At 33.6% G+C, this 16447-nt stretch overlaps 2 protein-coding genes across 2 annotated transcripts; one reads left to right on the forward strand and one right to left on the reverse strand.

The window, feature by feature from the left end:
- The first annotated feature begins 261 nt into the window (after positions 1-261).
- On the forward strand, positions 262-1379 carry LOC113871718. The gene is made up of 3 exons (XM_027508816.1): positions 262-345; positions 482-546; positions 626-1379. Exons 1-3 carry the CDS (start codon positions 262-264, stop codon positions 1377-1379), a joined length of 903 nt encoding a protein of 300 aa, XP_027364617.1.
- Positions 1380-1899: 520 nt separating this feature from the next.
- On the reverse strand, positions 1900-4264 carry LOC113873030. Its single transcript, XM_027510981.1, has 2 exons — positions 3484-4264; positions 1900-2385 (listed from the first exon to the last, which is right to left on the reverse strand). The coding sequence occupies exons 1-2, from the start codon at positions 3720-3722 to the stop codon at positions 2334-2336; spliced, it is 291 nt and encodes a 96-aa protein (XP_027366782.1). The 5' UTR covers positions 3723-4264; the 3' UTR covers positions 1900-2333.
- Between the last annotated feature and the right edge of the window lie 12183 nt (positions 4265-16447).

Raw genomic sequence — 16447 nt, forward strand, 5'->3', positions numbered from 1 at the left:
ATTTTGAGATCTGAGACAAAGCAACTAATGCTGTCCCTACCTTTCATTCTTAATATTGAAAAAAAACTAGTGTGCCCACAATCATCATTAAAAGCCTAACGTTACTATTTTCGAAATTGTTTGGAGCCAAACGGCTTTTAAACTTAGTCACATGTTCCTTCTTGTCTCTCTGGGTGGCATGCATGTCAGCTTCTGATTCATTATATGCCACCTTATCAACAACACTCCTAACCCTCTTCCTTCTCTTCCCCATAGAGAGACATGGGTTGTTTTATGGCATGTTTTGGTTTATCCAACAAAAGAAAGCGTAGAAAGACTCTCTACAAAGTCCTAGCTGGACACCAAGTAAGCACAGTCATGGATCTTCCATTCTTTTTTGTTCTTAATATGTACTGTTTAAGGGGTTATAAAAACATGTTCATGTGTCAGTTGGATTATACTCATCAGTTAAAATTTTAAAAAGAGTTGTAATATCTTGCAGAAATATGGAAATTATGAAATTCTTGCCATAACAGAAAAGTCCATTATCCCCTATTCTGATTTCAGGTTTGTATTTATTACCCTTTGTTTTCCTTAATGTTTCAAGCGCGTGTATGATAGGTAATTTGTTTATTTTAATTGTTAGAGGCAGAGATGAACCTAAGGAGCAGAATGGTGTCAAAAGCAAGAAGAAGAAGAAGGTTACTTTTAATTTGAATGTAGAGGTATATGAGCCAAACCCCACTGCTTATCAAGTATTGAAATATGAGGAAGAAGAAAATATGGACAACACTGCAGACGCAGAAGGATCTGCAGCCTTGACAATGAGATACCCTTTAAATCACAGATACTATAACTGCAAAGATGGCTATGATGAGGAGGATGAAATAGCATATGAGGAATCTGACATGGATGGCTATGATGATGACAATGAATTTGATGATGGGTATGATTGGGATAGTGATGAAAGTTTAGAGAATGATGAGGATAAGGTATATGATGAAAACACTAAACAGAGAGTGTTGACAGAATCATGCTTTCCTTCTGTGGCAGAAGATAGGATAAAGAATCAGAAGCCACTTGCTCCAAATGATGCTGAGGTGAAATCCAATTTAAGTGGACGAGACAGAGGCTTAGACATGCATTCTGTTCTGAGCCCTGTAGAGAACCTCACACAGTGGAAAGCAATCAAAGCAAAAGTTATATCAAACAAGCACAGGAGGAAGGAGAATGTTCCATCAGAGCAAAATACAAGCATGCATTTCTCACCTTGCAGCTTAGAATCAAATGCCCTTCAGTCCAAGCCCCTATTGCCAGAAATGGCAGTTGACGCTAGTCTTTCAAACTGGTTGGTTTCTCCAAGTTATAGTGTCTCCACGACCACAATTCATTGTCAATGAAGTGGCCACGTCGTTGAAGAAAAAGAAAAACAAGCATTTTTAATTGGTGATGAATTACACAGGAAAGGACAATATAATACTAATTTTCAAGGAGCAGACATCAAATTTTGATTCTTCTGTTGATTATTGATTTAGCAAATCAGTATATGCCAGTTGGGTTGATTTCATTGTATTTGTGTGTCTAATTCTTATCATGTTTTGTGTATTGTTTTGTGAATGGTGGTTATGTTGTGATCAATGGAGAGAGAGTGTATTTGTCTCTTTTATCTTTTCATGTTGCAGCAGCTATACAATTTGAGGTGTTCTCAATTTTCATGCTCACAATATGGTACCTTGTCTTTTTAAAGACATTAAGTAAAGTAATATTTGAATTAAGAGAGGTTATCATGTGGACGGTCTATGCAACATAGGTTGATATATAAAGCGTGGAACTGAATACAAACTGCATGCATACATACCAATTCTGCAGCAATGCCACAAACAGAATGAAAGAACCCTTTCAGCAAATCACTTTGGAATAACTACTTCAATCACAAAAATTTATTCCACATAATGAGTAATTGGGAAAATAAAGAAAAAAAGGCAGATGTATCCCCTTTAATTCAAAACATCATTAAAGCAATTGAGTGCATAATTCTTAGAGAAACAGTACACGTGACTAAGCATGATGCTTATTTAGTTAACATACATGGAAGCTGTGCTGCTATCAGCAATGTGTATATTTTGATCTGAATAGAGAGAATTCACAAAAGTACATCTAAGAAATCATGACAAAAAATCCAGCAAGATGAACTGGATCTGAACATCTGGCAAACACAAGGAGCTGCTTATCTTGGTTATTGGAGGGTTGGTCCCCAATCATCATATCTACTTCAAATTCAGGTTTCACAGGCCCCAAGGATGCTCCCTGGGATAGTCCAGCAAGAAGTTTGAGACAACATAACAAGATGGTATCTACATTATTGAACAGATACAAGAATCCTCATCCTCTGAGTCGCTAACATCACTGCACAGTTGGGAGACCAAATGTGAGATAACTATGGATGTATAACATATCTAGGATTGATTATTGTATTTAATTTTGTTTTGCTACATAGAAATTATTCGGCAGAAGTTGAACTTATATCTATATCTCAAGTAGGAAAACTTTGCTTATTTTTTTCTTCCTTTCTTTATTTTTCGCTAACAGCACACTTGGGAACTGCCCCTATCAATTTTATCCCTGAATTAACTACACATCTACTTACAGATTTACGTAAATGAAGAAAAAAGAACAGAGGAATGAGTGCAATTCAATCTCAAAAGTTGTTCACTGGTCAATGAGTCAGATGGCTTCTATGACATATTTTCCCATGCCATTTCATGATTAGTCCAGGAATGTGAAAGTGATACAACACAGGGAAAGAAAATGTAAATGATGAATCCATGAAGGAGAGTATTATAGTCAGAGAATTGGACGAAATATTAGCAGGGGACTTACAAGGACAGTAGGAAGCCTAACATACAATAAATCTGAAAAAGGATTCATTAAGAGCATGCTACCCAATTAGCCATGTTAATGCATGCACAAATGATGTCACCCCGTTATAATAATAGAGGACATGGAGATGGAAGCACGAATTCTTGAGTTGGCCAATGAGTCTTCATCAATGTCATATAATATATGTACTTAACCAAGAACTTAGAACAAGTTTACAAATCTTCTTTGGTAATATCCAACTTATGGAGGCAAAAGTCCTTTCTGTTATTTTACAAGCCTTCATAAAGTCTTAACCACACTTAAATTTTAATCTTCAGAAACATTTTGGTACTTAGAAATGACAGATGATCATTAGAAAGCACATATGCGCACTTTAACCAGAACTAAACTCTCTTGCCTGAGAATCTTACTTCGGACTTGAGAGATAACACGAATATGACAGACAAGAAAATTTCTGCAGACTTCATCAACTTATTGCAAAAGTGTAGCTTATTTATCAAAGATTCCATACGCAGAATTATATTATCTCATGAAACAAGTTTAACAAAAGATCCTTTAAAATTTTGTAAATATAATTACGTAACTGTAATGTAGCTGAGCAAAAGTGAGTACTAGACAAGTTACCTTGGCTCGTATTCCAACACCTCAACAAGCTTGTTTCCAATCTTATCGTTCCACTGCACCTTCCTACATATCTTATCAGTCTTCCGTGACATTGCTCCTCTTTGGGGTGGCAACAAAGAGTTGGAATCACTATCATCATCTCTATTGGCAAGATCTTCCACCTTTCTACCATCTAAAGAAGCCACAGCCACAGGTTTGTTAATGCAGCCATTAGCATCTTTGGTTGACTTAATATCCATCAACAACAACCCTCTTTCAAATACTCTCCGTGGTCCGTTTGGTGAAACAGACCCAAGAAGAAAAACAAATAATAAAATCAATCGAAAATTCAAGAAAATATAGAAATTTGAAAGAAACCCATTTGACCCATTTGCCTCAAAATCACACCCAACTCGTGAATCCCAACAAAAATGGAAACTTCGTAGCAGCCTTAGCAAGAGTTCAACAAAGAGAAAAACAGAACGAAAATGGAACAAAAGTTTAACGTTGACCCGACCAACATAATGGAAGAGCAGGGAGAGAATCTGAGTGTCAAGAAACAAGAAAACGACATAAATTTGTATGGTTGCAAAGTGAAAACAATCCACAACCAGAATCGGAATTGATGCATGTGCGCTCTCGCACGCTTCAGAAAACACGTTTCTGCTTAGAAAAACAAAGATAATAAAATCGAACGCATAATTAAGATTCAAACAAAGATTTGCCTGCAAACAATACAGGAACTGAAGAACCGCGTTTACTTTTTTATGTTTTTGTTTTTGGTCATTTCCACTTTCAAGTGGCTCCCATCATTTATGCTACCATTGGCGGCTAATATATGGTTTCATAAAAGTCGTTGATAAGTTAAATATTAATAAAAAAAATATAATATTTTTAATGATAGTTAAAAATAATAAATTATTTTATTAAATTTAAAATATTTGACCCACTTGTTTATAATTTTTTCACTTTATAAATAAATACATGTTTTGAAATAAAGTTAATTTTGAATTTTATTAGTTTTAAATAGTAAATGTTTTATTTAAAACTAAAAATAAATAAAATAAACAGTGAAATAATTCAAAATGTAAAATGATATTAAAAGTGACAGAAAATAACAAATTTATCAAAATATTTTTTTATAAATGATAAAAATTGAAATTTATAATAATTAATTAAGAATTAAAAAAACTTTTCCATTGACGGTGCATCAAACTTAATTCTAAAGAGATGTATTTAATTTTAGAATTCGTAAGAGGCTATACTAGTGTGTTTGATCATTTTATTCCGGAATTAGCAAATTTATTTAAAAATGAGCATATGTGATATTACTAAATTAATTTTATGGTAATTATTGAAAAATGCTTTACTTATTTAATTAATTTGATATCTTTATATATGTTGACTAATAATAATATAAACCAGTATATTAATGCATATTGATATATGCACATACACAATGTATTTATTATAAGATAGTGATTATCTTTAACAAAGCACTTTATCCCTTTTATTCATTTTCTTATTCTCCCTCCCTTTTCTCTTGCAATACTTACTATTTAAATTTTGTCAAATTGAAAAAGGTTTTGTAAATAATGCATTACTATTATATGTTTGATCTTTTACTAAGTTAAAATATTCAATAAATTTGTGATATAAATTATATAATAAATCCATACTATATACGTATAAAAAAAAACCTTTGTATAAAATATCAATGCTGATCATATGTGAAATAATGATTTTCTATAAAAATACAATTTAAACAATTCTATAGTTATAAAAAATATAAAATGATTATAAAAGTAAAATACTAAGGTTTTTATTAGTTTAGTATTAAATTTGATACAATATCAATGCAAAATTAAAATACTAAATTTATTATTAATCAATGTATATATTATAAATAAAAACACATGAGTTGCCGTCTCCAAAAAAGAGAAACTCTCTTTTCTTATTCCTAATAAAGGTGTATCCTAGCTATCTGCTAGGGTTTCTTTAACCTCGAGCTACGAAGGCTTTTTGCTCCTAATGAGGGCTTGGTGACCATTAGGGGCCTTATTAGCGGGTTTCCTCCTCGAAACCCCTTTCAATGGAGGAATTGAAAGCGAAGAAGCGTTCCCTAGGGGAAGTAGATTTGATCATCCATAGCAAGAAAAAGGTAAAACTGGACATCTCCTCTCATTAAGACAAACCAGAAGTGCACATGCACAAAGATGATGGCGTTGAAATATCGACTAATTAGGTGTCATTAAACCTTGATCCTAATGTTTCTCTCTCGTATAAGGATAAAGTTCTATCTTGTAAAGATTTAGATATGATTCTTGATGATAGTGAAATTGTGAAGTCTGTTTTGGATGATTCGGATATGCTTTTTGATAATGATGAATCTGATGATCTGATTGAAAATAACCCTAATCTTTGTCCCGAAATCAAAATCCCTTTAGAGGACTATGAGATCTGGTGCTCGCTCTGGAAATGTACTCTTATTGTAAAACTCTTAGGGAAATCTATTAGATTTGTATTCCTAAGTCAAAAATTGAATAACATTTGGGGTAAAAATGATTCCTTACTAATTTTAGACCTTAACCAATATAGATCCCTAGGTACCCCTAAAACTTATGATAAGAACCAAGTACATCAATCTGGATCTAGGTTTGATATTATGGGGAGTTCTAATTTTGAACAAGATCAAGATAGCTCCTTTGAAAACTTTACTGAGTCCAATCAACATGAACATGTAGTTATTGATAAATGAGGCAGTATGCTCCCATCAAGCTTAAGCCTTCCAATAGGACCAATGGGGAGCCTAAATTGGAAGCTACCCCAAGGAAATCTCATAAGACTAGAATTAAACCCAAAAATGATAAACCAGCTGGGGAGAAGGAGTCTTACTCCCAGGATGAGGGATCAAATGTTTTTAATCATATAATTGATTTAAATACGGAAGATACTTTTTTCTTAATGAGAAAATTTTAACACGACATTAACCAAAATGCCTCTAAAGGGATTTCCATTTGGAATCTACTAGGCCTAAACTATGGGAAAGATTGGCTTCACCCAAATAACAAGGAATGTGACACTTCAGATAGACTCCTTGACTTAGGTCCTCATATGAAATTTGATAAGAGTAGTCGCCCTCAATTACACACTAGTGTCATTCCTAATGGACCCCAACAGCTAAAATCTAGCCTAGTCCGGTATAAGCATCCTATAAATGCAATCTAAATCATCCTTGGTTTAAATAAACTGTCTTTTTTGAAATTGTAGGGGGCAGATAGTAAATCCTTTCCTAGGATGATTAATGATCTTATTGCTATATATAATTTAGAGTTTATTGCCTTATTTGAACCTCGAGTAAGCTTAGGTAAAGCTGATAGGATCAAGAAAAGAATTAATTTTGATGGCTTTGTTAAAGTGGATGCCACTGGATATTCCAGGAGAATATTGTGCTTCTGGAATACTAATAGCGTTAAGATTTCCCTCCTCTCTACATCTAAGTATATTGTTCATTTAAGAGTTTCTAATTTTGGTCAGAAGGATTGGATCCTCTCTTCCATATATACTAGCCCTTAAGAAAATTTGCGTTCAAAGTGCTGGAATGAGCTCATCGAGTTTAGTTTCTCTATAACTAAGCCATGGATTGTGACTGTGGATTTTAATTCAACATTGTATGCCTCTAAAAAGGTGGGGGGTAGACCTTCCAACCTCCCTCTTTCTAGGAAATTTGCAGATTGTCTAAATAAACATGGTTTGTATGACTTAGGTTTCAAAGGTAATCCCTACACTTTGGAGTAAAGGAAATTTAAAAGAGAGAATTGATAGAGTTGTTGCTAATAAGTCCTGGAATTCAATCTTTCATCATAGTTCTGTAATCCATATTCCTATCCCTAAATTTGATCATGTAGGTATTTGTCTCAAGATTAGAAGTAAGGATATCCTCCCAAAAAATAACAAGTCTTTCAATTTTCTTGCTCCCTCGCTCTCTCACTTTGATTTCTATAATCAAGTTAGGAACTCCTGGACCTTGGATGGAAAACATTAATTGATTTAAGATTAATATCTCATCCTGGAATCAGGAAACCTTTGGTCATATTTTTAATAAGAAAAAGCGCTTATTTAGGAGAATTGAATGAATTCATAACAAGTTAGCTCAAGGTCAAAATCATTTTCTCAGTAATATACTTAAAACCCTTTGGAATGAGTACCAACTTATCCTTGAATAGGAAGAAGTCTTCTGGCTCCACCATTATAGAAGTACTTGGGCTCAGTTAGGTGATAGGAACACCAGCTTCTTCCAGAAAGCTGCTACCAAACATAGGCATAGGAAGTTAATTAAAACTTTGAGGGATGATCAGGGTAATTGGGTCTATGACCCTGCCAAACTTAAGTCCATGATTCTTAGTTATTTTAAAAACATTTATCATGACCCTGACCCTAATAATTGTGCTCTGACCTGCCAAGTATCCTTTCCCCCTCTACGGGATACTAATAGGGATGCCCTTGAAGCTAATATTCTTCTAAATGAAGTCAAAACTTCTCTCTCTAGTATCGCCAATCGTAAATTCTCTGGCTCTAATGGGCTCTATGCCATCTTTTTAAAAAATTAGTGGCTCTTTTTGGCTCCTTTTATTCTGAATTTTGTTCTTGATATTTTTAATAATCCTTCTAGAATTGCTGCTGTGAATGAAATAGAGATTACCCTAATCCTTAAATCTGACCATCCTGAGCATATAAAGCACTTTAGACTTATATCCCTTTGTAATATTAGTTACAAAATTATTACTACGATAATTGCTAACAAAATTAGAGGCATTTTGAATCATGTCATCTCCCCTAATCAATCTAGTTTCATTCCTGGAAGGGAGGGAGTGGATAACTCCCTCATTTTACAAGAGCTAGTTCATTCAATGCATAGGCTAAAAACAAAAAAAGAGTTATTAAATTGGATTTAGAAAAAGCCTATAATAAGCTGAGATGAAAATTTATTATTGATACTTTTTAAACTTGGTATTAATGATAAGTTGGTGTCCCTTATTCATCACTGCATTTCTTCCCCTTCTATGTTTTTACACTGGAACATGATGAGGACATCAAGTCCCAAGCCTGGAAAGCCCAACACATTTGCATTGCATAAACAATTAAAGGAAAAGAGCCTAATTGTCAATCTAAATTTTTGAAGACTTAGTTACAATTTTAAGTTATTAGGAATATATTTTTTATTATATTTTTGTATTTTATTTTGAGATCAAAATAAAAAGTGATGCTAGCTGGTTTTGAACTCAAGCACACAAGGTTAAGTTTGCTCCTTAACCACTAAGACAACTTAGTTTTGCTTGTACTAAAGGATTTGTATTTTTCTTTTATTTGATTCCAAATGAGACAAACTCAAATTAAATTTGTATTAAACTTTGGAGATCATAATGAGAAGATAGACACGTATTTTTTCAGAAAGAGCATTGTGCTTGTGTGAGAGTTTTCTCTCTTAGATTCTTGATTGAACCATTTTCAATCTTATCAAGAATTTGTGATTCTTATGATGATTATTATTGCCTTAGCAATCTTTGATTGTGGCGCTTACCCTATCTCAAATTTCCTTTTCCATTTTTCACTTTTCAATTTTTGTTTCCCTAAATTGTGATTGAATCAAATCTTACTTTTGAAAAAACAAAACCCCAAATTTTGTGCAGAATAACTCCTGATCATATCTCATGTTATACGAAAGCTTTTTCAGTGATTTTTGAGCCCAAATTACGATTTAAAATGTGAGTTTTCTCCTCATTTTGGTCTCATTCAATTTGAAATTATATTGCTTGAGTTATAGCTTCGTGATAACAAAACGTGTTTTTTTTTGCATTTTTGCGCGTTTCTAACTCTAGATAGATCCGTTCCTGAATTCTAGCTGGGGAATTTCACATAAGAATAGTAGTGTGAGTGAATCTTTTAGTCCTTCTAAAGGCATCCGCCAAGGGGATCCTCTATCTCCTTATCTCTTCGTCTTTTGCATTGAGAGGGTGGCTTATTTGATTAACGAAAAGGTTCTGAATAAGACTTGGACTCCTTTTTCTTTCTGTAATCATGGTCCTAGCATATCTCATTTATTTTTTTGCCAATTACATAATTCTTGTTGCTGAAGCCAATTTACAACAAGTAGTAACTATTAAAAATACCCATGAGTCCTTTTGTGTAGTTTCAGGGCTGAAAGTTAATTCCAACAAATCTTCTTTGATCTTCTCTAGAAATACTAATTCTGGTATTATTCAAGGGATTAGTGAAATTTTAGGTATAAGTCCTTCTGATCATCTGGGCATATATCTAGGTATTCTTATTACCCATCACAAACTTGCTAAAAATCAATTCACTTTTCTTATAGATAGGATTAAGAAGAAACTGAATTTATGGAAAATGAACTCCCTTTCTTTAGCTAGGCAAGTCTTCTGGCCCAATCCAACTTATTAAGCATTCCCCCTTTGATGAATTCACATTTTATTGGATTTTTACTTGTCTTTTTAGTGTCCCTTGATAGAAAAAGTAGACTTAGGAAGTTTAAATAACATAAAAATATCATTTTGGTCAAATATCATAGGTTTCTTAATTTTTGGCTAATTTACATTAATTTACATATATATAATTTGTAATTTTGATCATTTGAATAATTATGCAGGAATTTCTAAGCTTGTTTTATGGAGTTTTAGCCTTTGAGAAAATTTGAGTTGAAAGTGACCACTTTGAATTCCATTGTGGACACTATACTAAACTAGATCTAGAGGACAGACCAAAATGATCACTTTGGTTTCATAGTAAACACTACAGAGACCCCAGTCTGATGAGGTATTACGCGTAGTCACTTTGAGTTCATAGTGGTCACTCCAGAGAAGGCTAAAAATGATGCAGACTTACGCATAGCTACTCTCATTTCATAGTAGCTATGCGCGTTGCGCGTAACCACTTTGGTTTCATAGTGGACACTTCAAAGAGGGCTAACAGGATGGGATGCTGCGCATAGCTACTATGACTTTCATAGTAGCTACTATTGGTGACGACCACTTCACTATAAATAGATTCTTGGAAATTAGGGTTGGAGAGTTTTTTACACTTTTATATTTTTACCATTTTTAGGACACTTGGAGAGCCTAGGTTGGCCTTGGGTGACAGCCAAGGGTCCAACCTAGGTTTGAATTCTATTTCTTCTTCACTTTTCTTTGATCTTTACATTGATGTTATTGATTTCTCTTTACTTTGGTAATTGTGAGATTCATCCTCATGAAGGGTTAAACTTTCTTGTAATTCTTAGTGATTTTATATGGATTCTTGAATTCCTTGGCTTTTGAATGTTAATATAATCTCTTTTCTTTCATGAATATCTTCTTCCTAATCTCTTGAATTGAATTAATGGTTGAATGAGAAGAACATTGCTTATTACCATTCCTTGGGGTGCTGATTACCATTGTAGTTGCTTGAAGACAAGCAATATCTTAAGTTTGGGGTGGTGAGCATCATACATGTCAATATTACATGTAAAAAAAAAATGCTTGAATTTGAAGAAGAGAATAATTGTCAAAGTCTATAGAAAAATGATGATGAACAAAAAAAAAAGAAGGAAACATACAACAAGTTATTTTTTATAGAAAAAGAATTTTCACATAAGGCAAAATAATGAAAAATATGGTGAAAGAATGCTTGAATCTCATTTGTTGCATCATTTAATACATTCCACTCTAAGTTGTTGTATTCACTCACTCAAAAGAATTCCCTTTTCTTGAAATACCCACTTGAGTTTTTGTCCCTCCTTGATTAAAATTGAATCTAACCTAACCCCATTTGTGACCAACAAAGTTCTTATGATAGGTCGTTCATTGTATCTAGGCAAAGGAGATTGAGAATATGGGCAAGCATATGGTAGGGTGAGGTAAAATGCATGAATTGAGGGAAAACACTTAGCCTGAAACACTAATGAGTGAAGAGTGAAACACCATCATGTGAGTTAGATAATTTTCTTGCATTGTGTGGATAGTATGAAACCTTGCTAGATTCTTGTTTCAGTTTAGTGGGACTTTGCATGAGAATATCTGATATGAGTGTGATTTCTTTATTGAATGAATTCATGACTCTGAAAATATTAGAAGTGTCAATTAGAGTCCAATTTTGGAATGAAATTTTTGAGAATTTTTTTTTTTGGGATAAATCCAACCCTTTACATGCAATTTTCATGAGTGTTGATTTGTTTGAGGACAAGCAAAAGTTTAAGTTTGGGGTTGTGATGAATCCACATTTATTGGATTTTTACTTGTCTTTTTAGTGTCCCTTGATAGAAAAAGTAGACTTAAGAAGTGTAAATAACATAAAAACATCATTTTGGTCAAATATCATAGGTTTCTTAATTTTTGACTAATTTACATTGATTTACATAGATATAATTTGCAATTTTAATCATTTGAATAATTGTGCAGGAATTTTTAGGATTGTTTCATGAATTTCTAGCCTTTGAGAAAATTTGAGTTGAAAGTGAACACTTTGGATTCCATAGTGGATACTACAGTAAACTAGATCTAGAGGACAAACCAAAGTGATCACTTTGGTTTCATAGTAAACATTGCAGAGACCCAGTCTGATGAGGCGCTGCACGTAGCCACTTTGAGTACACAGTGAACACTCCAGAGAAGGCTAAAAATGACGCAGAGTTACGCGTAGCTACTCCCATTTTATAGTAACTATGCGTGCTGTGTGTAACCACTTTAGTTTCATAGTGGACACTCTAGAGAGGGTTGACAGCCAATGGTCCAACATAGGGTTTGAATTCCATTTCTTCTTCACTTTTCTTTTATTTTTACATTGATATTCTTGATTTCTCTTTACTTTCATTTGGTAATTGTGAGACCTATCCTCATGGAGGACTAAACTTTCTTGTAATTCTTAGTGAGTTCATATGAATTTTTGAATTTCTTGGCTTTTGAATGTTAATATAATATCTTTTCTTTTATGAATATCTTCTTCCTAATCTCTTGAATTGAATTAATGGTTGAATGAGAGAGACATTGCTCAATTAACCCTAATTCATTTTAATGAGATTCTAAACTTGAAGTGCTTAATTCAGGGTTTATTTCTAAGGTTGCGTAATCTTGGGATGAGAGATTAGAGTCCATTGAATTACTTAATTCGTATGGAAACATAAGGTTAATTTTTATTTGTTAAATTAACCTAATTCTAGGAAGAGAGAAAAAGTATTAAATCTTGAGAGGAATAGGAATATAATCTACATAAATGAACTAGGGGTTACTATATTTTATTGATTGAACTTTATAATTTAATTTTCTGCTTAAGTAGATTGAACTTGAAATCACAAAACCTCCATTTTTACTTGCTTTATGAATACAATGCACACTATATGTTTGATATTTGATTACTCATCCAATGATTCATGGGAGACGATCTAAGTTAGTACCCTAGTATTATATTAATTTATATTTATATTTTGATGAGGATTCACAACAAATCTTTCGTTTATTACCCTTATGTGATGCAAACTATGAGTATTCCTAGTTCAGCCTGTAATGAATTAAATAGCATTTGCAAACAATTTATTTGAGGTGTCTTAGGTGGTAAAAAGTGTCACTTAATAGGTGGCAGAAAATTTGCATGCCTAAATTTGAGGGTGGTCTAGGTTTTAGGCATCTCAAGTTGCTGAATAAAGCCTATCTTATAAAATTGTGGTGGAGATTAATTACTTCTTCCAGTTCCTTATAGGGACAAGTCCTTTGTAGCAAATATAAATTTAGGGTTGGCAAAGATCCTAGCCATAGTAAAAGTTACCAGTTTTCTCATGTTTGGAAGGATTTAGTTTTTGTTTGGCCTATCTTTAATCAGGGTTTAAGTTGGAACTTGGGGATGGACTGACTGTTAAATTCTGGACAGACAATTGAGTTTCTCAATTTTTCAAGTTATCTGATTTTTCTAGTGTTCCTGTTTCTAAAACTGATTTGGATATGCCAGGACTCAGCCTTTTGGAATAAGACTAGTAATGGCAATTTCACTGTTAAGTCTGCTTATTTTTTGCTTTACAAACTTGATCCTACTCCTACTTATATTCAAGAGATTTTTAAAATGATCTGGAGTTGGGATAACCTCTTACGATATCTTTATTTCTCTGGAGGCCGAAACATGAGAAAATTTTAGCCAATGTAGAAAGGTGTAAGAGAAACATGACTAGTTCCCTTTTTTGCCCTAGATGCGGGCAAGGCACCCAAAACTATCATGCATGTCCTTAGGGACTGTTATTATGTGAAAACTGTTTGGAAACACTTTATTTTTCCTCAGCAATGGGTGCCTTTCTTTAGTAAAGGCACTTAAATTGGTTGGCCTTTAACTTATCCAGAAATAATTATAGCTTGATCTCTGAGTGGCATACTGTGTTTGGGATTATTGTTTGGTATCTTTGGAAAAATAGGAATAATTTTGTGTTTCAAAACATGTCTATCCAACCTACCTACCTTATTCAAAAAATGTTATATGAAATTAATCATATATCTTCCTGCTACAGGGCAAATTTGAGACAATTACAGCAATTGGTCTATGATCATAATTGTGTTAAATGGATATCTCCTCCTCTTGGACAAGTGAAGCTTAATGTGGATGGAGTTGTGTCTAAATTAAATGGTGAAGCTGCTTGTGGAAGCTTAGTTCGTGATAGCAAAGGGCAGTTTTTATCTGGTTTTAGTAAGAAAATCATCCCTTGCTCTCTTATAGAAGTTGAGCTATGAAGCATCTATTATGGAGTTCAGTTGGTCCTAAACAGACATTATCAATTAGTTTGGATCAAAAGTGATTGTAAACAGGCTGCTGGGCTCATCCAAAGTGTTCAATCTCATTCCCACCTTTTGAATGAGGTGATTCAAGAAATTAGGAGTTTGATTAGTGGTATTAAGTCTATTAGATTAAGCCATATTAGTAGGGAGGCTAACCATTGTGCGGATAGCCTAACCAAACTATGTAACACCCCAGATTTTGTAACTATATATATATATATATATATATATATATATTGGTTTATTAATATAAATATATATGGATTGCTATATGTTGTTACATTTGATTTATATGATGATGATGTGAATATGTGTGTAGAATTATATATGGATAAGTCTGTGAGTATAAGTGTATATGTTGGTTTGTGGTTGAATTGAAATTCTTGAGTATGATTGGAATTGGATTGAAAATAGGATAAGTTTAGCGAGAAGGCAACAGAGAGGGGTGCATTTTTGGGTTGCAATCTCGCTGTAGCGAGAAGGTCTCGTTGTAGCAAGATTCTGCAGAAACCAAAGTGCAGTTTCTTCTGAGATTTTTACTATAGCAAGAGGAGGTGTTGCTGCAGTGAGGTTTCCTCGCTGTAGCGAGAGTGTCGTGACCAGAAGGGTATTTAAGGGGTAAGGAACTGCATTTCCTACCCTTTCTTTCATTTCTCTTTCGATCCTCTCGATTCTCAACCCTATTTCCCCGATTAAATTGCCTACAAAGTCGTTTGTGAGTAAGATTGAAGGTTGGGGTGGTGTTTGGGATGTTTGTAGGGACGAAGCATCATGTAGGGAACGTTTCCTGCTATTAACTCATGTTGGGTCTTCATTTTAAGGTATAGGGGGACTCTACCCTATCTCATTGTACTTTGAATCCGTTTATTTGACTATGTGTTGTGATATGATTAGGATAAAATGTAGAAAGATGTGTGTTTTGATGTATATTTCGTGTTGAACATGATTTATGAGGAAATGTTATGGAAATTATGTGGTTGGCTACAATGTGGTGATGTTGAATAATGCGTGTGTTGAGAATGGTTTGATTGTAATCAGAATTATGTTGGAAATGTTGTGTGTTTGAAAGTGATGTGATTGAGAATATGATTGAACTGTTCAGACATGCTGTTGATTGATATTGGATATTATGAAATGAGTGAAATATATGTGAATGACATGCTGAGTGTGATTGTGGTTGAAAAACTATGAATGGTTCAGTGATACACTAAGAGTGCGAAAAATGGGAGCGTTAGAAATACTTTGGGAAAGAGAGTGTGGTGGTGACATCAACAGTGAGCGTAGGTGCACCACAGACCACACACTCTCCTCTTGACTCAGCTTCTGACTAACACCTTTGCTTAGGGGACTCAGTACCGCATATGTTGTATCCATGGGGTGGGAGCTATCCGACGATCATCTATAGTGTGAATTGAGTAAGTCCCTGAGGTTGAGGGCATCAGAAAAACTGTGATCACAGTACCATAGTGAGCGTGACTAACATACTGTGAGCGCACGTATTTGGGTGAAATGATTGATGGTGCAGTAAGCACACCTATGTGTGTGTGTGAATTGATGCTTATTTAATGTAATTTCATCGTATTGTGAAATGTGTACTGCAAGGTGAGATTCTATGCTTGTATATGTGTGTGTGATAGTGTAGAGTACTCACCCTTACATTTATTTTTCTAGTTACCAAGACGATCAGCACCGGACTTAGTGAACGGGAGGAATGAAATTGCTATAAGAGTTAGAAATTATTTGTGAAAATTTAATGTATTTAATTTGGTCATGTAGCACTTATTTGATGCAAACTTGTAACCCTCCCTTATTTTAAAAATACTTTATTGAACCATGAACTGGAAACCCTTTTAATGAAAATTTTTATTATTCCCGTCTTGGTGAAATTCATTTATTTATTTATTTTAAAAATTAAATTAAAGTGTTACAAATTAGGCATAGAAGAATCTTTGCATTCCTCTTATTTTGATGTGGCTCCTACCACCTTGCTTCTTTTTTTGTGCCTTGATGTTCTAGGCATAGGATCTTTTAAGAGCTCTGTGTAGTTTCTTTTAAGCTTTTTAGCCCCTTTTATTAGTAAAAAATAAAATAAAAAATATATATTATAAATGAAAATACTCTAAAATATTTAATAAAACTATTTTTTTTTATATATTTAGTCATGTATATTCATTATAATTAAA

Source organism: Abrus precatorius, unplaced genomic scaffold (assembly GCF_003935025.1).
Source record: "Abrus precatorius isolate BTA unplaced genomic scaffold, Abrus_2018 Scaffold7, whole genome shotgun sequence".
In the NCBI taxonomy this organism is placed as follows: Eukaryota; Viridiplantae; Streptophyta; class Magnoliopsida; order Fabales; family Fabaceae; genus Abrus; species Abrus precatorius.